A 25,847-nucleotide genomic window follows, 5' to 3' on the forward strand; every position below is an offset into this window, starting at 1 on the left:
TGTATTCGTGCACATTCCCTTTAAGCCAGTCCCCAAAGTCTGAGACTACTTAAAAATTGAATATTCGATCCATTGTCCCCTCCCTTACTCCCTGGTATGTATGTTTATGAGAATACATAAAATTTTCTGCCAGAAGCATTTGACAAGTTTTGATTAATTTTCAGATTAAATGTAAAGAGTTGATTTATTTGTGATTAATTTATTTTTTCCAATCATAAATAAAGGTAAGAAATAAAGTAGAATCAGGGAGATACGGATGGGACAATGGGCAATTAATTTAAGGATGTTTGAAAGTATATGGGGGGGGGGTGTTTTATGCAACAATCTCGTAATCAATATGTATTCGAATTTCGGTCTGAAATTTTGCATGAGTAATCCTTGGTAGGTCTATTTTCCCTAAATCGAACAAAAAGTTGGAAAAGTAACGGCTGGCGGCTCAGCCGGTTAGCCATTTTTTGGCTATGTCAGGTGCGTGACATCAATAGTAAGGATGGAGAAATGTTTTTGCCCATAAATAGGCGTAAATCATTACCATGTACAGTTAATACTTCCAGACAAAGGTCGTGCAATCAAAGGGTTGTACAACAGATCAATTTTATTTCTAAATTACTACCTACAATTTTTCTTATTAATTTACAGTTGCTATTAAAAAAACTTAGTTAAAAGTCTGGTGTTCGATCCAGATGATAATAAATCCTTTGCTTCTAAAATAATATCAAAGTATTAATGTTTAGATCTAGACCCTGACTGAAGATGACTGAATACTGGAAAAGTCAGGAGAACTGGTTTTGTAAATACTGTAAATGTTGGGTCAATGACAATCCGATTTCAAGACAAATCCATGACAATGGAAAGTAAGTATAACTATACCAGTATGGCTTCAAAACAGACCTATACCGCTGGATTAAAATCGGTTCTCAGCAATACTGAAAAATCATGTTTAGCATCGTATTACAGACTATCTTCCGAGAATAATAAAATAAAAGTTTTAAATTAATAGGTAACAGTTTTGTTATCCCGGGCCCTTGGCATTTCGGGGTTAACAAAACATTGTTTACTCTTATATTTTTTCATTTAAATATCCGAAGAAATCCATAGATAATAAGCTGCAATAAATTACTATTCTAAAAGAGCAGAAAGCAATTTGCTAGCAGACGAAAAAGGTTCCCAACAGGAGGTTACAGATCTATATATATTATGTCAGGCGCCACAAGCAAGCAGTGGAGGAGAAGCTGTCTGAAATGCGCAAGAAACAGCAGGCGGATGCAAAAAATACAAAGGACGAACAGCACTGGCTCAAAAAGATGGAGGAGGCGGCTTTGAAGGTTTGAAAATATTTTTATTCATACCCATGAAGACATAGGATAAACCAGAAGGAACAAAAGTAGAAAACATTTTGAGAAATGGATTAACATTTATAATCTAAGGAAATATATTAATATGCTGTTATGTAGTTACTTTTTTTTTTTATAAAAAAAACGTAATAGAATGCCTCTTTGTAGCGAAGGGTCTCGCAAATCGCTCTCACTGTCCAGAAAAAGTTAATAACTCGGCCTTTAGGATGGTGGATACTTCTCAGGTATAAGGTTTAACCAACAATTGAAATAAATCTTGAATTAAATTTGGGGGGCAAATGGAGAGGTCGTCAATTTTACTATATGTTGCCCCTCAACAACAGGTAAAAACCACGTATAGGTTTCGTGTTTTTTTATAATTTCATTTCGTTATTGGTATAAGGTGGATACTCTTACCCTCCTAAGAGAAATCGCTCTAGAAAAAGGACCGGTTTATAATAATTTACTTGGGTGAACTGAACACAGAAATTATGAGCCTTAGCATTTTACATTTTTAACAAATAAAGGGGGGGGGGGGGTAAAATGTGGTGACTCGTGCCACGACATACCAGCAATTTTATTTTGGGTGCTACTCCCTTAGTTTTAGAGATAATTGGATGAAATCTTTTGGGCTGGGTCACTAATTACCCCAACTATTGGTATCTTTTAAAAAAACGGCGGCGGGACCGCCGCTCCCGCCGCCCGCCGCCGTTTTCCGCCGACACCAAAAAAAAATTTTTATTGCATTTCTCGCCGAATTAGGCAATTTGCAATCATTTAAGACCATGTTATTTTTTTCAAAAAATTTTCCCCTTACAAGCACCCCTTGGTCATTTTTTTCAAATTCTCGTTTATCAATGCATATCTTAAATTCAGTGCTACTCCTGTGCTTTTAAAGATATTGAAACAAAATCTTTTTCGGTAGGTCAGTAAAAAAATATTTGAAAATATTTGAATAAAAAATGGCGGCGGGACCGCCGCTCCCGCCGTCCGCCGCCGTTTTCCGCCGCCACCAACAAAAACATTTTTATTGCATTTCTCGCCGAATTAGGCCATTTGGAATCATTTGAGACCATGTTATTTTTTTCAAAAATTTTCCCCTTTCAAATTCTCGTTTATCAGTGTATATTCTGAGCTACTCCTGTGCTTTTAAAGATATTCAAACAAAATCTCTTTAGGTTGGTAAGTAAAAAATATTTGAATAAAGAAAACGGCGGCGGAGCCGCCGCTTCCGCCGTCCGCCGCTGTTTTCTGCCGCCACAAATTTTTTTTTCATTTCTCGCTGAAATAGGCAATTTGGAATAATATGAGACAAAGTTATTTTTTTCAAAAATTTCTTCTTACAAGCAACCTTGCTCCCGCCATCCGCCGCCGCCGTTTTCCGCCACCGCCCCCCAAAAAATTTGAAAAAATAACATGGTCTCATATGATTCAAAATTGCCTAGGTAATTCGGCGAGAAATGCAATAAAAAATTTTTTTTTGGTGGCGGCGGACGGCGGTGCTGCTGCCGTTTTTTTTAGAAAGATACCAAAACTTGGGGTAATTAGTGACACAATCAAAAAGATTTCATCCAATTATCTCTAAAACTAAGGGAGTAGCATACTGTATTTAAGATGTACCTTCATAAACGAGAATTTGAAAAAATGACTAAGTCCCCCCGCAGGGTTGCTTGTAGGGGGAAAATTTTTTGAAAAAAATAACATGGTCTCAAATGATTCCAAATGGCCTAATTCTGCGAGAAATACAATAAAAAATTTTTTTTATGGCGGCGGGAGCGGCGGTCCCGCCGCCGTTTTTTTAAAAGATACCAATAGTTGGGATAATTAGTGACCCAGCCCAAAAGATTTCATCCAAAATTTTTGGTGGCGGCGGAAAACGGCGGCGGACGGCGGGAGCGGCGGTCCCGCCGCCATTTTTTATTCAAACATTTTTTTACTGACCTACCTAAAAAGATTTTTTTTCAATATCTTTAAAAGCACAGGAGTAGCACTGAATTTAAGATATACCTTGATAAGCGAGAATTTGAAAAAAATGACAGTCCCCCCGCAGGGGTGCTTGTAAGGGGAAAAATTTTTGAAAAAAATAACATGGTCTCAAATGATTCCAAATTGCCTAATTCGGCGAGAAATGCAATAAAAAAAAATTTTTATGGCGGCGGGAGCGGCGGTCCCGCCGCCGTTTTTTTAAAAGATAGCAATAGTTGGGATAATTAGTGACCCAGCCCAAAAGATTTCATCCAATTATCTCTAAAACTAAGGGAGTAGCACCCAAAATAAAATTGCTGGTATGTCGTGGCACGAGTCACCACATTTTACCCCCCCCCCCTTTCAGAACTTTTATATTTTTTAGGACTACAAGAAAAAAGATATTGAAAGTAACAGAGATTTCACAGCTAAATTGTATAATAATGAGGTAAAACTTTTTTTTGTAAGAACTGTTTTTCATGCAGCGGATATTAACCGGATACGAAGCCATACTGGAAAAATCGGCGAATAAATCACTTTTCAGTGGCACGGGAAAACTTTGACATTTTAATAAAGTGCTTACTTTAAAAGTTTGACTTAATGCGTCACTTAAAAAGTTTGACTTAATGCGTCACTTAAACTGGTTTGCGTTCGCCAATTTTTATGTGTTTTTCTATAACTAACAATAATCTAAAACTGGAATTTTCCAGTGTTTGCTACCTCTTTTCACTATTGAATTGTTTTCAGTACAAAAAAAGTTTATTGTATTGTTATTTTTATTTGTTTCATTTTCTCTAGGAAGTGTAATAGGTTCAAAGTTTTCTTAATATCTTGATTTACGAGACCTCTACAGTCTACATATATCTAAGCATTACTCCCCCCCCCCCCCCCCTCCTTTCTACGTTTTAAACTGCTTGTGTTTTTATTAGTACAATTTTACTGTGCTAAAAAGTACTGAGTTTAGATTATTTATGTTAATTTAGGATTTGCCGGATATTGATGAAAAATATGAGAGTATTAGGCAAGCGAATCAGGTATTACAAAAAGATAAAATATTAATAAAATTATTTTCGTAATTTAGAAGAAAAAAAATTTTGTGTTCACCCAGGGAGGAAGGGGACATTGGGCTGTTTATTACTCTAGTCTCCAAAGTTTTATAATAAGGTTTCCTTATTTGTTGGCTTAACAACTTTTAGGACTATTATTGAATTTTGACAGGTTAGTTCATTAAGTTGAATGTCCAAACGTTTCAACCACTATTTTAAATCTACAGAATGGATAATTTTGTGCATCATTATCAGGGACATACATCAATTTGTCGGCCACATAATAATTACCCATAGGTTGGACCAAGACTTCCAGGGGAACCCGAGCCAAAACAACAGAAATTTGAGAATATGTTGAAAGCCGGCTCTGAATCGGCAGATAAAGATGTAAGTTTGTATTTTATTTGTATACTAGCGGTCGTGCCCCTAGCATCTAGGGGGTTTATATTCAAAGTGATATGGAAGGACAGAAAAATAGCCCAAAACCATATCAGGGCCTAAAAGAAGCTTCACTATAAAGGAGAACCATAACGGTCCATCGGTTAGCAAGATTCTTCGCTACAGACTAAAAATTTTACTCATTTATATAATACTAGCGGCTACGCCCCTAGAAGCCTCTAGTGGCACTTTAAATGTTTTTTTTTGTTGTTGCGTTCAAGTTTCTACTATATGTTGGGTAAGAGACTCTTTGTACGATACCTCGCAATGTTACGTAGAAGTCTCTATACTTCAAATAAAAATTTTGATTTATTATTTTTTTTTTTCTTTGGAGGGTGGAGGTACCCTCCTTCAAAATAGTTATAAACCTTCCCGGGACCTATGAGAAGCTACCCTGTTAAGGAGAACCCGATCAGTTCAGCGGTTAGTGAGATCCTTCGGTACAAACACACAGACACACAAACAGACAGACATCCTGTTACTTCAGTATAAAGATTATTATATGTATAAACACAGTTTAATTTTTTATAGGATGGATATATTATTACTCTGATGTTACACCAGATTTTTATGTCCTCCCCTCTTCAGTTATATGAAAAACAAGATATTATTATACCCCCCCCCCCGCTAACTTCCAAAGGTTTCGTGATTTTTTTTGTAGAATTGATTGTTACAATAGCTAGGCCTGATTAATAGAAATCAATTTTTTCAGATTGTGATAGCACCAAGAAAAGCTACAACCTCGGGGACCAAGTGGCATAATCCGCCCCCTCCAAAAGTAAGGTTTAGATATATATTTATTAAAAAAAAACCAGACTTATGTGTGTGTGTGTGTTACAGTGTCCCGGATTAGAAAAATTTTGTTAAATTTTGGCCCCCAGCCTAAATACCTATGGTTGATTTATGCAAAAAAAAAATGAAATTTTCCCCTTATGGAGGTCAAAAGTTCATTGGTGCTCCATGGAAAGGCCTTGAGGAGTAGAATCAGGAACTTTTGTCCGTTTCAAAATATCCCTCTCCTAGCCTGAGAAAATCACAACTACACAGCCAAAAGTCGCTACAAAAAAAAACAGAAAGCAATTTGGTAGCAGACGATAAAGGTTCCCGAGACGGATCCAGATAGATATCTCAGGGTTTTAAAATATACATCTATACATAATACATTTTATCCTTGTGTTAGAGTTATCTTTTGTAGCAAATGAATGAGAATAATTTGGTTTAGATTGCTAGGCTAATAAGATATTAATCTTTTGTTTATTTAAAAGTTATTTGTTAGTTATTTATTAAAGTAAACAATATTACAATAAACCTTTCATCCTCCAATTCAACTGTAATGGTCTCCTTACCACCCAAGATGAACTCCACAACCTTATTTCAACCCTTAACATCCCAATTACCTGCCTCCAAGAAACTAAACTCTCCTGCAAATCTAATCCTAAACCTCTCCCTGGCTATAACTTCATCAGGAAGGATAGACAAGACCGACCTGGTGGAGGAATAGCCTTCCTCATTGCCGAAGACATCCCCTTCACCCAACTTAACCTTAACCACCTCTCCAATGGCCCCCTTGAGGTTGATGGCATCCAAATTTCCCGCAATGGCTCCCCTCTACAAATCATCAACCTTTACCTCCCCCCACACTCCTCCTGCCCCCCACAATACACCCCTGACTTTAACCTCCTTTTTGAAAATCCAAATGACCTTATCCTTGTCGGTGACTTCAATGCCCACAACCCTGCCTGGAACTCCATCACCCTCGACCAATCTGCCATGAATCGTGGGGAGGCTCTGCTGGAAGCTCTCAATGAGAGCAGCCTTTGCCTCCTCAACGAGGATTCCCCTACCCGCCTTCCCCCCAATGGCCAACCTACCTCCCCTGACCTTTCCCTATGCTCTGCCCACCTTGCCCTTGATTTCTCCTGGCACACCCTTACCACCCTCCGTTCTGATCACCTTCCTATTCTCCTCTCCATTCCTGAAATCACCAGAACCCCCCGTCCTGTCAAAACCTTTCACAACTTCCATAAAGCAGACTGGGACACCTTTACCCTAGAAACTGAAACCCTTTTTGAAGACCTTCCTGACCCTTCCTCCTGCTCCCAAGGTGAAGCCACTTTCCGCCAAATCCTCCAAACTGCCTCCAAACACACTGTTCCTGCTGGCTTCATCAAAAATTCCAACCCTACCCTCCCTCAGTCTGCTAAACCCCTTATCCAGCAAAGAGACTCCTTAAGAGAAACCAACCCCCATGACCCTCAAATTCAAATCCTTAATGACCAAATCTCCTCAATAGTAAACCAACATTCCAACAAAAAATGGCAAGAAACCCTTTCCAAATCCGACCATAGAACAAATCCTTCCAAATTCTGGTCCCTCCTCAAGTCCCTTTCCGGTAAAAACAACTCCCCTCCCTCCAACCAACCCATTTCCTTCAACAACAACAAAGTCCACACCTCCCACCTCCACATTGCTGAATCCTTCACCAGTCAATTCACCTCTGTCTCCCGTCATACTTCCAACCCTTTCTCCAGAAAAATCATCCGTAAAATCCGCCGCCGTAACCACCTTAACAGAAACTTCCAACCTTTTACCCCTGCCCTTGTCCTTGAAGCAATTAAAAATTCCTCCAATTCCTCTGCACTTGGCCCCGACAACCTTAACATTCTTCACCTTAAACACCTTGGTCCAAATGGCATTTCCTACCTCACTAAACTTTTCAACCTCTCCATCTCCGCTGCCAACATCCCTGCCATTTGGAAACTATCCAAAATCATTGCCCTCCTCAAACCTGGTAAACCCCCTGACCTTTCCACCTCCTACCGCCCAATCTCCCTCCTCTGTCCTGCAGCAAAAGTCCTTGAACGCCTACTCCTTCCCTACCTTAAACAATCCCTCTCCACCCACCCCTCACAACACGGCTTTAAACCCCTCCACTCCACCACCTCCTCCCTCCTCAACCTTTCCACCACCATTGCCAATGGCTTCAATCAAAACCTCCCTCCCAGCCGCACAACTGTTGCCTCCATTGACCTTTCCAAAGCATTTGACTGCATTCCCATCCACCTCCTTCTCCAAAAAATCTCCTCCTCCAACCTTCATCCCAACATCATTAGATGGCTGTCCTGCTACTTGCGTGGCAGGATGGCTTTCTGCTCCTATCAAAACACCAATGCCTCTCCTAAAATTGTCCACACTGGCGTCCCCCAAGGCTCTGTTATCTCCCCTGTCCTCTTCAACTTCTACATAGCAGATGCCCCCCACATTCCCCCTGCCCTCACCTCCTCCTATGCCGACGACCTTAACTCCTTCCACTCCTCCCCTAACATCCCCCAGTCAGTTGAATCCATCAACTCCCACCTCTCCTCAATCGCTGACTGGGCCTCCACCAACGGCCTCTCCATAGCCCCCAACAAATCCACTGTCACCCTCTTCACTCCTGACCGCAAGCACCAATCCAACCTCCATCCTCAAGTCCAAATCAACGGCTCCACCCTTCCCCTTGAGAAAACCCCTAAAATCCTTGGAGTTACCTTTGACACCTTTTTCAATTTCAGTTCCCATGTCTCCACCATTTCCTCAAAAATTTCCTCCCGCCTTAGAATCCTCAAATGTCTGGCTGGCACCAAATGGGGCCACCAGAAGGAGACTCTCCTTACCACCTACAACACCCTCCTCCGCCCCATCACCACCTATGCCTGTCCTGTTTGGTTCCCTAACACCTCCAAAAACAACATTGACAAACTCCAAGTCCTCCAAAACCAAGCCCTCCGCATCTGTACTGGTTCCACTAAAAAATCTCCCATCAGCCACCTCCACCAAGAAACCAAAATCCTACCAGTACGGAACCACCTTTCCCTTCTTTGTTCCCAATACCTGGCCTCCTCCCTCCGCCCCTCCCACCCATCCTTCCACAACGTCACAACCCCCCCTGGCCCTAGATCCAAAAAATCAACCATTCAATCCATGTTCCTTCCTACTCTCCAACCTTTTCTTTCTCCCGACAACACCCTCCTTCCCACAAACTACAAATCCACAATCTCCAGACTCCACACCTCAGCTGTCACCCAAGCCATAAATTCTTACCCCCCTAATCCTGTCCTTAATCAAGCTCCCCCTGACATCAACCCCTCCGAAATCCAACTTCCCAGGCACTACAGAACCATCCTCTCCCAATTAAGATCCAACTATTGTCCTAAACTCCAAAGCTACCTCCATTCCATCAACGCTTCTCTTACCCCCAACTGCCCATCCTGTCCTGCTAATCCTACCCCAGAAACAGTCCAACACCTCTTTTCATGCCCAAATAATCCTACAAATCTTACTCCTATGGACCTTTGGCAAAATCCCACCCATGTAGCTGCCTTCCTCTCCTCTCATCCAAGTTTCACCAGCCTTCCTCCCCTCCAACGCCCCCCTCCAGAGCCCCCACCATAAGCCCACGCCCCCCCCCCTCATCCTACTGATGACAACCCGGACCGGAAACGGACAACGAACAGCCAAGACAACAACATATTACAAATCTAATTGATTTTATCCAGTGCAGCGTAGCTTCTCTTCAACTAACCATTTGTTTTAGTACTGGTACGAGGCTAAAAATGAGGATGGACATTCTTACTACTGGCATGCCAATACTAAAGGTTAGCAGATATTATTTCAGGGGTGTATATTTTGCATGGGATCCCATGCTTACATGGGGAGGGAGGGGGGTAAAAATGAGAAACTGAAGAGTACCTAAGACATTTTTTTTTTCTCCTCGGGGAAAAAAACAGAAAATAATAAAATAGGGGGGTAAATAAGATGAATGAAATTAAGAACACTGAAAACATTTTTCCTAGGAGAGGAAGAAATAAAATATTTTGCGTAGAACTCTATGAAATATTTTTTAAAGGGAACTATCGACGAACGACAGCAAGTTATTCTAATCACCTTCCAGCATTGATCCATACTATTTTTTTTAATGAATATAATAGGTTTTTGATTAATATTATGTTTATTGACTAAATAGTTAGGTTTCACCATTGTTTTATTTGAAATAAACTTTGAAATGTAAAGCATTTTATTGATGCAATATCAACAAACGCTTTGTTGAGTTCAAAGGACAAAATAAAATAACACGGCAGAAAAGCATAAAATGCTGTAAATTGCAAAAGTACATTTGATAAACTGTTTTTTACAATATTACAAGTTACCAACTCTTTTTTTAGTTATACATTTTTAATCAAAATAATATACATTTGCATTAAGCTATTAAACAACAGTTTGAACTCATTAAAACATTTGATGATATTGCGCCAAATAATGCTTAACATTTAAAAGTTTTTTCATATAAAACCATGGTGAAACCTAACTTTTTAGTCGATAAACCAAATATTAAACATAAACGTAGTATATTCACTACAAAAATACTATGAATCAATGCTGGAAGGTGCTTAGAATCACTTGCTCTCGTTCGTGGATAGTCCCCTTTTTTTTAATCTTGGTACCCCTCACCTGACAGAACTATGACTCTGGCATAGAATAACAAGGGGGGGGGAAGTTTTGCCACTTTCGCGTAATCCGTGATTATTAGGCTAGGTATTGATGTGAGACTATAGGTTATTTGGGATAAAAGTTTACTTTTGGGTAGTACTTCACGTATATTTAATCATTTTTTGGATAGGTCTCCAGGTTCAGGTGCTGCAGGCTGGAAGGTGGTTTCTGGACAGGTAAAAAAAATTTAAAATTTTTGTTTGAAGAGTTAGAGATCAAATTATTAAACAAAATATGCATCTTTATGGATATTATTGAAATACCAGAAGAAAAAATTAAAATCGGCCTCCAGGTTCAGATGCTGCAGGCCTCCAGGTCCACTCTGGACAGGTAAAAAAACAAGTTTTTTATTTGAAGAGTTAGAGGTCAACTTATAAAACAGAAAATGCATATTTTTTTATATTATTGACATATTTGAAGAAAAAATTAAAATCGGCCTCCAGGTTCATGTGCTGCAGGCCTCCAGGTCCGCTCTGGACAGGTAAAAAACAAGTTTTTTTTTATTTGAAGAGTTAGAGGTCAACTTATTAAACAGAATATGCATATTTTTTTGATATTATTGACATATTTAAAGAAAAAATTAAAATCGGCCTCCAGGTTCAGGTGCTGCAGGCCTCCAGGTCCACTCTGGACAGGTAAAAAACAAGTTTTTTTATTTGAAGAGTTAGAGGTCAACTTATAAAACAGAATATGCATCTTTATGGATATTATTGAAATATCAGAAGAAAAAATTAAAATCGGCCTCCAGGTTCAAGTGCTGCAGGCCTCCAGGTCCACTCTGGACAGGTAAAAAAACAAGTTTTTTATTTGAAGAGTTAGAGGTCAACTTATAAAACAGAATATGCATATTTTTTGATATTATTGACATATGAGAAGAAAAACTTAAAATCGACCTCCAGGTTCAGGTGCTGCAGGCCTCCAGGTCAACTCTGGACAGGTAAAAAATCAAATTTTTTATTTGAAGAGTTAGAGGTCAACTTATAAAACAGAATATGCATATTTTTTTATATTATTGACATATTTGAAGAAAAAATTAAAATCGGCCTCCAGTTTCAGGTGCTTCAGGCCTCCAGGTCAACTCAGGACAGGTAAAAAAATAAAAAAAATTATTTGAAGAATTAGAGGTCAACTTATAAAATAGAATATGCATTTTTTTGTTATTATTGACATATTTGAAGAAAAAATTAAAATTGGCCTCCAGGTTCACGTGCTGCAGGCCTCCAGGTGCACTCTGGGCAGGTAAAACAATCAATTTTTTATTTGAAGAGTTAGAGGTCAGTTTTTAAAACAACATTAACATCTTTTTAGATGTTACATGTATATTTGAAGAAAAAAAATAAAATTGGCGTCCAGGTTCAGGTGCTGCAGGCTTCCAGGTGAACTTTAGAGACTATTTTCAGGTATATTTCCTATTTATTTGATTTCCCCCCTTTTTTTTTTCTATTCTATATTTATTTAAACCTGGTAGTTATCATATTTATTGAAACTTTTTGATGGATCCCAGTGACTGCTGTTGACCATTGGCCAGGTAAATATCCAGGTAATTTTTGAATTTAGAGTAAAGGTATGTATTTAAAAAATGGTTAAAATAAGATAATATAGTAAAATTAATCATTTAAGGCTTCAAAATGTGTGTCCAGACAGGCTCCAGGTCCTTTAATTTCACTATATTATTATATTTTAAGTTTTAAACTTATACTATTTCGAAATCTTTCTTATAAATTCCAAAATAACCATTTGAGATATTCACCTGGCCGGCAACAACCAGCGTTCACCAGGATCCAGGTAAAAGTGTCACTGTCCATATAAAAAAAGTAAAAATGTATGATAACTACCTACCACGTTTTAAAACAGGAAAAAAAGCAAAAATACCTGAAAATGAAAGCCTGCAGCACCTAAACTTGAAGGCCGATTTTAATTTTATCTTCAAGTATATTTATTATATCCATAACAATGCATATTTTGTTTTATAAGTTGACCTGTAACTTTCCAGATAAAAAGACTCAATTTATACCTGTCCAGAGTGGATCTGGAGGCCTGCAGGATCTGAACATGGAGTCCGATTTTAATTTTTTCTTCAAATATGTCAATAATATAAAAAAAGAAGCATATTCTGTTTTATAAGTTGACCTCTAACTCTTCAAATAATTTATTTTTATTTTTTACCTTTCCAGAGTGGACCTAGAGGCCTACAGCACCTGAACCTTTAGGCCGATTTTAATTTTTTCTTCAAATATTTCAATAACATCAAAAAGATGCATATTCTGTTTTTAAAGTTGTCCTCTAACTCTTCAAATAAAAAATTTGATTTTTACCTGTCCAGAGTTGACCTGGAGGCCTGCAGCACCTGAACCTGGAGGCCGGTTTTAATTTTTTCTTCTTATATGTCAATAATATTTATTAAGATGCATATTTAGTTTAATAATTTGATCTCTAACTCTTCAAACAAAAATTTTAATTTGATTTTTTACCTGTCCAGAGTGGACCTGGAGGCCTGCAGCACCTGAACCTGGGGGCTGATTTAAATTTTTTCTTCAAAAATGTCAATAATACAAAAAAAGATGCATATTCTGTTTTATAAGTTGGCCTCTAATTCTTCAAATAAAAAAATATAATTTTTTACCTGTCCAGAGTGGACCTGGAGGCCAGCAGCACCTGAACCTGGAGGCCGATTTTAATGTTTTCTTCAAATATGTCAATAATATCAAAAAAGATGCATATTCTGTTTTATAAGTTGACCTCTAACTCTTCAAATAAAGAACTTGTTATTTTACCTGTCCAGAGTGGACCTGGATGCCTGCAGCACCTGAACCTGGAGGCCGATTTTAATTTTTTCTTCAAATATGTCAATAATATTAAAAAATATGCATATTCTGTTTTATAAGTTGACCTCTAACTCTTCAAATAAAAAACTTGTTTTTTTACCTGTCCAGAGTGGACCTGGAAGCCTGCAGCACTTGAACCTGGAGGCCAATTTAAATTTTTTCTTCAAAAATGTCAATAATATAAAAAAAGATGCATATTCTGTTTTATAAGTTGACCTCTAACTCTTCAAATAAAAAATTTGATTATTACCTGTCCAGAGTTGACCTGGAGGCCTGCAGCACCTGAACCTGGAGGCCGGTTTTAATTTTTTCTTCTTATATGTCAATAATATTTATTAAGATGCATATTTTGTTTAATAATTTGATCTCTAACTCTTCAAACAAAAATTTTAATTTTTTTTTACCTGTCCAGAAACCACCTTCCAGCCTGCAGCACCTGAACCTGGAGACCTATCCAAAAAATGATTAAATATACGTGAAGTACTACCCAAAAGTAAACTTTTATCCCAAATAACCTATAGTCTCACATCAATACCTAGCCTAATAATCACGGATTACGCGAAAGTGGCAAAACTTCCCCCCCCCTTGTTTTGCAATTAGGTTAGGTTAGGTTATAGGCTAGGGGGCCGAACGCCTTGGCTAGGGTGCCGAGCGGGGGGGGGGGGAAATAAAATTTTTAAAATTAAGATAATACCAAATATTTTACAGCCAGAGAAAAAAATTAATCTTGGACAGAATATACTCCCGTTAGGTAGGTACTTCTTTTAAATTAACTTTTTTCAGAAGTTTTTTACTGTTGATTAGAGTGCATATTTACAATATAAACAAGCATGCCAACATTCATAAAATAATATTATTGGGATAATATAAAAATCAGTTAAATAGGATAATTATATCACATAAAATATTTTGTTCAAAAGGTTTTAATAAGCTGCTTGTCCTCTCTTCTACTCTATAGACACAAAGAGAATTAAGTGATATAAATATAATTTCAACTAGGGGGGGGGGGGGGGGATTTTTTTGCAGCAGGTGAAAACATTAATATTGTGCAGAATTTTCTACACCCCTTATTATATAACCAGTGTTGTGTAGTCGTTTGATTTTGTGGTGGCTCCTCGGAGCCACCTTTGAAAATTACAGCTCCGGCTCCTACCTAAAATCAAGAAAAACTCAACAAAAATTGGACTAGAAACACTTATAAGGGTTTCCAAATTTAAACATTAAGTTTAATCAATGTATCAAAAACCTTTTTTTTTCAGATTTTCTTTTAGCTACCCCCGGAGCCGCTTTGAAAACACTGTGATAACTAACTTAATCTTTAACATTAAAAAAATAAGTTATTAAGTAGGTAAATATATAACTTTCTGATACATATTTTTGTTTTTAACTCCCTCCAATATCCTATTCTAAATAGGGTGTTCATACAAATAGTAATATAAATAAACATAGCATTTTTTACATGGGTTAACATAGCCAACCACTGAACCGAATGGGTTCTCCTTTTTAATGAAGCTTTACTTATGTCCTGTAATGGCTTGAGGTTACTGCCTCGGCCCCCTTCACTGTGATGAAATCGGTATAAACATACCTATTTTAGCCGATTAGCACTATAAAGACATTCTATTAATATTAAGTTTTTTTTAATGCAACCATCTCGTTATCAATGTGAAACTTGGCATGAGTAATCCTCTAATTTTTTTAAACTTTTATGTAAAAGCATAGGTATGTCGATTTGTTGCTAATTATGTTATTTTTCATGGTTATGACGTTTTATTTACTGTTTACATTCTAGTTAACTCATGTTATAATTACCTACAAAATTGCCAATTAGTTTTTTCTTTAAGTCACATAAACATTATTTGGTAAAAAAAGTTAAAGGGATAAGTCCATTTAACTAGTTTTGTTTCTTTGAGTAGTGAACTAATCTAATCATATGTTCATCCGACTATCTATCTATCTAGAAAGTAGATGGGACCCTCCTCCTGAAGGATATGTATCTATAGAGGAATAATCTAATCATATGTATATCTGACTATCTATCTATCTAGAAAGTAGATGGGACCCTCCTCCTGAAGGATATGTATCTATAGAGGAATAATCTAATCATATGTATATCTGACTATCTATCTATCTATCTAGAAAGTAGATGGGACCCTCCTCCTGAAGGATATGTATCTATAGAGGAATAATCTAATCATATGTTTATCTGACTATCTATCTATCTAGAAAGTAGATGGAACCCTCCTCCTGAGGGATATGTTCTATAGAGGAATAATCTAATCATATGTATATCTGACTATCTATCTATCTAGAAAGTAGATGGGACCCCCCTCCTGAAGGATATGTATCTATAGAGGAATAATCTAATCATATGTATATCTGACTATCTATCTATCTATCTAGAAAGTAGATGGGACCCCCCTCCTGAAGGATATGTATCTATAGAGGAATAATCTAATCATATGTATATCTGACTATCTATCTATCTATCTAGAAAGTAGATGGGACCCCCCTCCTGAAGGATATGTATCTATAGAGGAATAATCTAATCATATGTATATCTATCTATCCATCAATCTAGAAAGTAGATGGGACCCTCCTCCTGAAGGATATGTATCTATAGAGGAATAATCTAATCATATGTTTATCTGACTATCTATCTATATATCTAGAAAGTAGATGGTAACCCTTCTCCTGAGGGATATGTATCTATAGAGGAATAATCTAATCATATGTTTATCTGACTATCTATCTATATATCTAGAAAGTAGATGGTAACCCTTCTCCTGAGGGATATGTATCTATAGAGGAATAATTTAATCATATGTTTATCTGACTATCTATCTATCTATCTAGAAAGTAGATGGTAACCCTTCTCCTGAGGGATATGTATCTATAGAGGAATAATTTAATCATATGTTCATCTGACTATCTATCTATCTAGAAAGTAGATGGTAACCCTTCTCCTGAGGGATATGTATCTATAGAGGAATAATCTAATCATATGTATATCTGACTATCTATCTATCTAGAAAGTAGATGGTAACCCTCCTCCTGAAGAATATGTATCTATAGAGGAATAATCTAATCATATGTATATCTGACTATCTATCTATCTAGAAAGTAGATGGGACCCTCCTCCTGAAGGATATGTATCTATAGAGGAATAATCTAATCATATGTATATCTGACTATCTATCTATCTAGAAAGTAGATAGGACCCTCCTCCTGAAGGATATGTATCTATAGAGGAATAATCTAATCATATGTATATCTGACTATCTATCTATCTATCTAGAAAGTAGATAGGACCCTCCTCCTGAAGGATATGTATCTATAGAGGAATAATCTAATCATATGTTTATCTAACTATCTATCTATCTATCTAGAAAGTAGATAGGACCCTCCTCCTGAAGGATATGTATCTATAGAGGAATAATCTAATCATATGTTTATATAACTATCTATCTAGAAAGTAGATGGGACCCTCCTCCTGAAGGATATGTATCTATAGAGGAATAATCTAATCATATGTATATCTGACTATCTATCTATCTATCTAGAAAGTAGATAGGACCCTCCTCCTGAAGGATATGTATCTATAGAGGAATAATCTAATCATATGTATATCTGACTATCTATCTATCTATCTAGAAAGTAGATGGGACCCTCCTCCTGAAGGATATGTATCTATTGAGGAATAATCTAATCATATGTTTATCTGACTATCTATCTATCTAGAAAGTAGATTGGACCCTCCTCCTGAAGGATATGTATCTATAGAGGAATATTTTAATCATATGTTTATCTGACTATCTATCTATCTAGAAAGTAGATGGAACCCTTCTCCTGAAGGATATGTATCTATAGAGGAATAATCTAATCATATGTTTCTCTGACTATTTATCTAGAAAGTAGGTGGGACCCCCCTCCTGAGGGATATGTATCTATAGAGGAATAATCTAATCATATGTATATCTGACTATCTATCTATCTAGAAAGTAGATGGGACCCCCCTCCTGAGGGATATGTATCTATAGAGGAATAATCTAATCATATGTATATCTGACTATCTATCTATCTAGAAAGTAGATGGGACCCCCCTCCGGAGGGATATGTATCTATAGAGGAATAATCTAATCATATGTATATCTGACTATCTATCTATCTATCTAGAAAGTAGATAGGACCCTCCTCCTGAAGGATATGTATTTATAGAGGAATAATCTAATCATATGTTTATCTAACTATCTATCTATCTAGAAAGTAGATGGGACCCTCCTCCTGAAGGATATGTATCTATAGAGGAATAATCTAATCATATGTTTATCTGACTATCTATCTATCTATCTAGAAAGTAGATGGGACACTCCTCCTGAAGGATATGTATCTATAGAGGAATAATCTAATCATATGTTTATCTGACTATCTATCTATCCAGAAAGTAGATAGGACCCTCCTCCTGAAGGATATGTATCTATAGAGGAATAATCTAATCATATGTTTATCTGACTATCTATCTATCCAGAAAGTAGATAGGACCCTCCTCCTGAAGGATATGTATCTATAGAGGAATAATCTAATCATATGTATATCTGACTATCTATCTATCTATCTAGAAAGTAGATGGAACCCTTCTCCTGAAGGATATGTATCTATAGAGGAATAATCTAATCATATGTTTATCTGACTATCTATATATCTATCTAGAAAGTAGATAGGACCCTCCTCCTGAAGGATATGTATCTATAGAGGAATAATCTAATCATATGTATATCTGAATATCTATCTATCTAGAAAGTAGATGGGACCCTCCTCCTGAAGGATATGTATCTATAGAGGAATAATCTAATCATATGTATATCTGACTATCTATCTATCTATCTAGAAAGTAGATAGGACCCTCCTCCTGAAGGATATGTATCTATAGAGGAATAATCTAATCATATGTATATCTGACTATCTATCTATCTATCTAGAAAGTAGATAGGACCCTCCTCCTGAAGGATATGTATCTATAGAGGAATAATCTAATCATATGTATATCTGACTATCTATCTATCTATCTAGAAAGTAGATGGGACCCTCCTCCTGAAGGATATGTATCTATAGAGGAACAAGAAGACCTGCAGAATAAAAAAGAGGAAAAGAAATATAAGAAAGCAAAGGTAACTGAACTCTTATTAGTCGAAAATATGTTTATAAACCCCGAACAAACATATTATGCAAATCTGAATTTTCAAAATAGCAGCTTTATTATTCATTTAGAATGATTTTACAATAAATATGAAACGTAGATGCCTCTTTTGGTTACAAAATTCCACTGTTATTTTTTAATTAATCAGCACCAATAAAGCACAAGATCTCAAAAACAGCATTTGGGGGTAATACTGGTGAACAAATATATTATGCAAATCCAAAACAAAGCAACAAAAAAAAGTTTTTTTGGCACTTTTCTCCTCTTTTACAGATTGATTATGATAAAACAATATTTTCTCAAGGGATTTATGCATTAATTATTATGAAATATAGTATAAGGTAGAAATTAATGAATTTTTTAAATAAGAAATGATTGAAAAAAATAAATTCGATCCCTATCACTTTAGAGGACAGCTGCTGACCCCCAGTCTTATGGATGGACCTAAATACATGTTAAAGATAAAAATTACCCTGAAAAGTATACAAAAATGTTTTTTTATGTGTTAAAAAAATTCATTTTAAAATCTTGATTTTGAGGATGATGACCTTTCAGATGCTCCTGTTGGTGGTGATGGTGAGCCAAAAGTTATCTAAGTACATGCCCATTACAACAACTTGTCTATTAACCTATGTACCATTTTTTGTAGTCATAGCAGCCTCCAATGGAGCCTTCCGACAAGAAATATAACCATCTTCTAAAAACTACAGTATTCACCTTATGAATTGAAGTAAATAAAATTGCAATTCTTTTCTTTTTTAATAATGCTGGGCTGGAGGATGCTATAACAACAAAAATTGGATCATAGTTTAATATATAAGTTGTCATCATGGACATGCACTTTGATAACATTTGGCTCACCATCGCCACCAATAGGGGCATCTTAAAGGTCATCATCCTCAAAATCAAGATTTTAAAATAGATTTTTTCAACACACCAAAAAACATTTTTGTATAATTTTCAGGGTAATTTTTATTTTTAACATGTATTTAGGTTCATCCATAAGACTGGGGGTCAGCAGCTGTCCTCTAAAGTGATAGGGATCAAATTTATTTTTTTCAATTATTTCTTATTTAGAAAAATCATTAATTTCTACCTTATACTATATTTCATAATAATTAATGCATAAATCCCTTAAAAAGAGGGAGGTCATTTTCTAGTAAATCCCGTAAAGGTGTGTGTTATAAGGCCTAGAAATAGTAGTAGAACGATAAGGTGCTCTATATATTTGTATTCCCTATTGAATAGAACAATAGGGAAATTTTTTTTTTTTTTTGATAACCGTACCTGGAATATCTTTAAAAAATACGAAATTTCTATCAAACGCTTTGTTTGGCTCAAACTGACAAAAATTAAAAAAAAATATAATTATAATAATAATGTTTTCTATAGGTACAAGGTAAAGGTTAAGAACAATCTATACCATTAAACAAAGGAAGAAGTCATTCTTTACAGGTCGATTTATTATAATTATATTCTTTTTTTATTTGTGTCAGTTTGAGCCAAACAAAGCGTTTGATAGAATTTTCTTATTTTTTAAAGATATTCCAGGAAAGGTTATCAAAAAAAAAAAAAAATTTCTTCCCTATTGTTCTATTCAATAGGGAATACAAATATATAGAGCACCTTATCGTTCTCCTACTATTTTTAGGCCTTATAACACACACCTTTACGGGATTTACTAGAAAATGACCTCCCTCTTATTATTTTATCATAATCAATCTGTAAAAGAGGAGAAAAGTGCCCAAAAAACTTTTTTTTGTTGCTTTGTTTTGGATTTGCATAATATATTTGTTCACCAGTATTACCCCCAAATGCTGTTTTTGAGATCTTGTGCTTTATTGGTGCTGATTAATTAAAAAATAACAGTGGAATTTTGTAACCAAAAGAGGCATCTAAATTTCATATTTATTGTAAAATCATCCTAAATGAATAATAAAGCTGCTATTTTGAAAATTCAGATTTGCATAATATGTTTGTTCGGGGTTTAGTAGTAAGATTTTTTATTTGATGTTGAAACTTTCCTTAGAGGAAAAAGAATCCCAATTCCCAAAATACCTCTAAATATGATATGATAAAGGAACCTTAAAAAGGGCCAAGGTTATCTTAGCAACAAGCTTTTTTTTGATAAGGGAATAGTTCCTTATCGCATCGTATTATAGACAACATTCCGCGGCTATTAAAATGAAAAATTATATGATTTAAACCAGTCTTGTTAGCCTTGAGGTGCCAAAGGACTAGGCTAACAGAACTGGTATTAATTTTATGATTTTTATTTCCAAGAAAAATTGTTTGTAATACGATGCTGTGATGGATGATTTTTCAGTGTGGCTGAGAACAGGTTCTAATCCAGCGGATATGAAAAGGTTTCGAAGCCATACTGGAACATATTTTACTCTTTCTAAAGTAAATTATCTATGATTGTAGCATTTGAACCGAAGACAAAAATTAATCTATAATACAAAGTAGCTTGATGTCTGTCCGTCTGTCTGTCTGTCTGTCCCTTAAGATCTTGGTAACCACTGAACCGATCGGATTCTACTCTTTAGGGTATATACCTATTGGTCCTGTGGTGGTTTTAGGCTATTTTCTTGGGGGGTGAGACACCCCCAAAAACTAAAAAAACCCACCCCCCAAATTTTTTTTTTTTTACATTTTTTGTAAAATCTCAGTAACTGCTGAACAAATTGGGCTCTACCCTTCTGGGAATATACCTACTGGTCCTTTGGTGGTTTTAAGCTATTTTCTTGGGGGGGGTGGGACACCCCATCCCCCCAAAAATAAAAAAATCCCAACTTCCAAATTTTTTATTTTTTTTTTTTTGCAAACAAAAACCACAAATTGGGGTGGGGTAACCCCACTGCATCATGGGGCGAAGCCCCCATGAACCCCCCCCCCTCCTCCAAAAAAAAAAAAATTTTAAATATTTTTTTTTTACAAATTTTAATTTTTGTGTATGCGAACAAACTGGGTTTAATTTGTACAAATTGAAATTTTTGTGTATCCAGCAAACAACCTGGGTTTAATTTGTACAAATTGAAATTTTTGTGCACAAAACGCACAACCTGGGTTTTATTTTACCACAGAGTAATTTAACAAAGAATATTTTTTTTGATTATTTCTATAAGGAGGGTTGACTTCCCATTACTTCATAGGGCGAAGCCCCTAGAGGCTAGGGGCGAAGCCGCTAGTATCTTATAATGTGTATTATTTCCAGATAATTCAAGAGCAAAAAGAAAAGTTTACACCTAAACCTGAAGTTGAAGCCGAACCAGAAAAGGTAAAATCTAAATGCGTATTTAAGATCCTATCTGTATCAGTGTATATTCTAAAGAAGTATGATGTATGTTTGTGTATTCTATATAAAAAAAGAAATTCTAAAACCTTTAAAAAGGTATAAATTTTAAATTGCTTGAATACAGGATTCTGTTTAAGGACATACTTATATTTTTAGGAAGATCTTAAAGACGCTTCACTAAAAATATCATACCTTGTTGTCCTAGGAATTATTGTATTACCTAAATGAATTATGGTAACAATTATAGAGTTAGTACCTATGCTTTCTAAACCGCACCTAACTGTTACGTACATACAAACCCTAATTATAAAATCTTCGCTTTTTAAAAAAAAACTAAGAAAAAGTTACCACGTAGTGAACCAGGGATGAAAAGATATCAGGGAATGTTAGAAAACCTTATTTAGACATTGTTAATTCAAAATTGACATTTGTTTCACAAATATCAGCGCTTAGGCCTACGGAAGAATTATGTGCTTGAATTAGATGATTAGCTATCCACCATTATCCATGAATTAGTTTACACACCAGTAAAAACTACGATTAGACACAAAATTAACTTTTACAAACTGAGAAAAAGTTAATAAATCCTTATAATAAAGTAACAGGATGTCTGTCTGTCTGTACCGAAGGATCTCGCCAACCGCTGAACTGATATGGTTCTCCTTTAAGTTTATCTTCTGGGAAGGGTTTGTAGCTAAACAAAAAATCCAAAAAAAACATAACTAACCCCATCTAGACTTAGAGGCGAAAAATATATTTTTCATGAACATCTGATCTTTACATAGATTGAAGGATAATATTTAACGTCCCCCCAGAGGCCTCTAGTGACGTAGTTGCTAGTAGAACATATAACAGGACAGATAAAGATTCAATACTAAAATATTTAAATGTAAACAAGTATCTAAAAATCACAAGAAGATTATAAATCAAACTGGTACTCAACGTTTTATTAACAAGTTCTCTCATTCGTTGGCTTTGAAAGGTTGGCCATTTTCTGATGCGGAGTCAATAGCATTTGATTATACTTAAAGCCAATATAAAACATTAATAAAGTTACAATCAAGTTTTATATTTCTATTAAGTGCCAACCCCCTGTATTCCTGAATAATAGCTTTTTTATGTTTAAGATTGATGCATACGGTGGGAAGGGTTGGCAGACAGTGGAGGCCCCCGCCCCGACCCCCAAAATTGATCTTGGCCTTCCTGAACAAAGGTAATTCAGAGTCTAGAGGTGGATTCTTTTTAAAAATAAGGGTCACTGCTCGCTGGTGAGGCTAAATTGTTTTTGTAAGAAAATCCTTCAAAATCACGTAAAAAATCTACAAAAATTAAACAAAATCTTATGATCTTACCTATTGATCTTTGCCTTCCCGAACAAAGGTATTTAGACCAGGGATCTAAAGGCATAAGACAATGGCCAATAAATTGATGTACATTCTTAATGTTAATACACAAAATTATCCCTTCTTTAGATTACAATTAGTGGTTAAAACGTTTGGACACTCAATTTAATAAACAAACTAATCAAAATTCATGAAAAGTCCTAAAGTAGATAAGCCATGAAGAAAATGTTATTATCAAACTTGGCCTTTCTAAACAAAGGTATTGTAGACCAGCTTATACAAACAGCGAAATTAATTCGGGAAAAAATCACGAAACCAATACGTGATTTTCAGCTGTTGTTGAGGGGGGGGGGGCAACACTTTTAGACTATCTTTGTGAACAAAAAGAGGTTATGAGCCAAATTACAAAGTTTAAAAAGTGAATAGGTCAAATTATGCATAATTATAGTTATTCATTATATTTAGACCTGATAAACATGCTCCAGTAATCCAAGCCGTACCTGACAGACAAATAACATTTAAGGTAACTTTTATCAGTGCAGATTCCAGAATCATATACTTTTCTATAGTTCAATCCTTAAATCGGTATTAGCATGGATCTCAAGGGATAAGACAATGGCCGATAAATTTATATACATCCCCAAAGGTGATACACAAAATTACCCCTTCAGTAGAGTAAAATTAGTGATGGAAACGTATGAACACTCAACTTAATAAACGAACCAATCAAAATTCACTAATGTCCTCAAAGTTGTAAAGCCAACGAATAAGAAAACATTATTCAAAACATTAGGTACTAGTGTAATAAGCAGCCCATTGACCCCTCTCACTGTAATAAATCATTGCTAAAATTAAAATATATATTCATGTCTTTGAATGGTGTATTTTATTTAAAATAAGTTAGAAAATAAAAAAATAAATATTTTCTCATAACGATAATTTCTAAAACTTGTTAACATTTGTTATTTATTTAAACCTCGTTATTAATCCCAAACGGTTAAACTAATATATTACAGGAGAAAACAATTGGCAGTTTGGGAGGCGAATCTTCGAGCGAAGGGGCCGGTTCCAAGCCTGCAATTGTATTTAGGTAATTGTTTTCGACCATCGATTGCTTAAGCTGCTATAAATGGCAGTTGAAGGCTATCAAATCAGCCGCAACAGTCACTTAAAATCCTAAAGAAAAGCTTTTATGATCTAAAATCTACATACAAGCTTGTTGGGTGTCAAGCTATCAAAGGAAGTCATATACTTAAAGAACAGGATGATTGACTGTCAATTTGCATGTCCGTTAAGATATCGTATACAGCTTAACCGAATGTTTCACAATTTTCATAGGTTAGGGGAAGGTTTTAGGATATTTCAAGTGGGTTACGACACTCACTCCCCTATTACATCTAGCCAATATGCCCAAGCCCCCCCCCCCCCCACGCTCCCAAGAACAATATAAAGGGTTACTACTACGAACCCATTTTGGCGAAGTCACAATTATGGAAAAAAATGAAGGATTATTGTTTAATGAAATAACATTAATATGAAAGATATATAGAATCAAAGAAAGAAAAATAATTGGAAATAATAATAATACACATATTTGTCTTATTTCAGGAAAAGAAAAAACCAATCAATTCGCCAACGAGGTGAAGATTAATTATGAAGAACAACAATAGTTCTATTTTTTTGTTACATCATGTTTCTTTTTACCTATTGAATTCAAAATCAGTAAGGATAATAGTTATTTATTGCTTCGTATCATAAACAGCTTTCCGTGGGTATTAAAATGAAAAATTATGGTATTAAATCCAGTTTTAACTAATCCATATTAATTCCAGCAAACTTGAGTCATTTTTCAATTTTTTTAAAATAAACATTTTTTTACATAATTTAGCAATAAATTATTAAATAGTCTATTCTTTATTTTAATACCTTTCGTTTCATTTGCAAAAAATTATTTGAAATTGAGTTTTATTCTTTTTAATAACAATATAGGTAATATTTTCTAGGTTTTCAATTAAAGTTTTATGAATGTATTAGCCTGAAAGTTTATTTTAATCCCATAATCAAATGTTTATTTTGTTTCATTTAAGTTTGAAAAATTTAATTTTCCTTAAAATGTAAAAACCAATGAATTTAAATTGTACCTTATTTTTATTTGTATCCCCTTTTATGTTCATAGTGTAAATAAAAAATAGACAAAACCAAAAAAATTGTTGTATTTATTTGTTAGATAAATTAAAATGTCATTAAACAATGATCCATAAAAGCGAAACTCTGAAATCAGGATGAAGGACAAACTTATGATATCGTAACTTGTTGTTGTAGAAATCATAATTTTAAAAATTAGATGTATAGAATAATTATTTTATCATACAAAAAATATTGTCTAAAAGTAAAAAATCAGCATGTACATTAAGATATATATGTTTTTATAAAGAATTTAGGTAGATTTGCAATCTGCATCAAATTTTGAGGATTTTTTATAAATTCGTTTTTTTGTATAAAATTCTTATTTAAAAGCGCCAATACAATTTAAGTTAAATAAATTTGACATCCGCGATGTTTACGCGAAAGTGGCAAAAAGTACCCCCCCCCCTTATCTCTTTTCTACTGAGAGGGAGGGGACATTTGACTGTAAATTATACTTTTGCCCAAAGTTTTAAAATATTCTCTCTCTGTCTTGCATGCTTAAAAATTTTCCATAATTTTTTGTGCTTCGCTACTTACGGATGTTTTCATTCGCGTTTCCAATGGTGTTAAACTAATATTTTATAGGAACCTTAGAACTGGGCTTTTAAGTATTTAGTGGTTGCTTATACAGTCGACGGCAAGGCAATACAATGATGCAAGAAAAAACCTGACAACTAATCAATCT

At 35.2% G+C, this 25,847-nt stretch overlaps 1 protein-coding gene across 1 annotated transcript; it reads left to right on the top strand.

Moving 5' to 3' along the window:
• Positions 1-161: 161 nt before the first annotated feature.
• On the top strand, positions 162-25,182 carry LOC145334170 (WW domain-binding protein 4). The gene is made up of 14 exons (XM_080179529.1): positions 162-224; positions 735-854; positions 1,205-1,325; positions 3,685-3,747; positions 4,283-4,333; positions 4,643-4,732; positions 5,496-5,561; positions 9,360-9,420; positions 18,208-18,305; positions 21,552-21,614; positions 22,760-22,845; positions 23,441-23,498; positions 23,992-24,065; positions 24,584-25,182. Exons 2-14 carry the CDS (start codon positions 754-756, stop codon positions 24,624-24,626), a joined length of 975 nt encoding a protein of 324 aa, XP_080035655.1. The 5' UTR covers positions 162-224; positions 735-753; the 3' UTR covers positions 24,627-25,182.
• The last annotated feature ends 665 nt before the right edge of the window (positions 25,183-25,847 follow it).

Source organism: Acartia tonsa, chromosome 12 (genome assembly GCF_053477335.1).
Source record: "Acartia tonsa isolate MP-2025a chromosome 12, ASM5347733v1, whole genome shotgun sequence".
NCBI lineage: Eukaryota > Metazoa > Arthropoda > Copepoda > Calanoida > Acartiidae > Acartia > Acartia tonsa.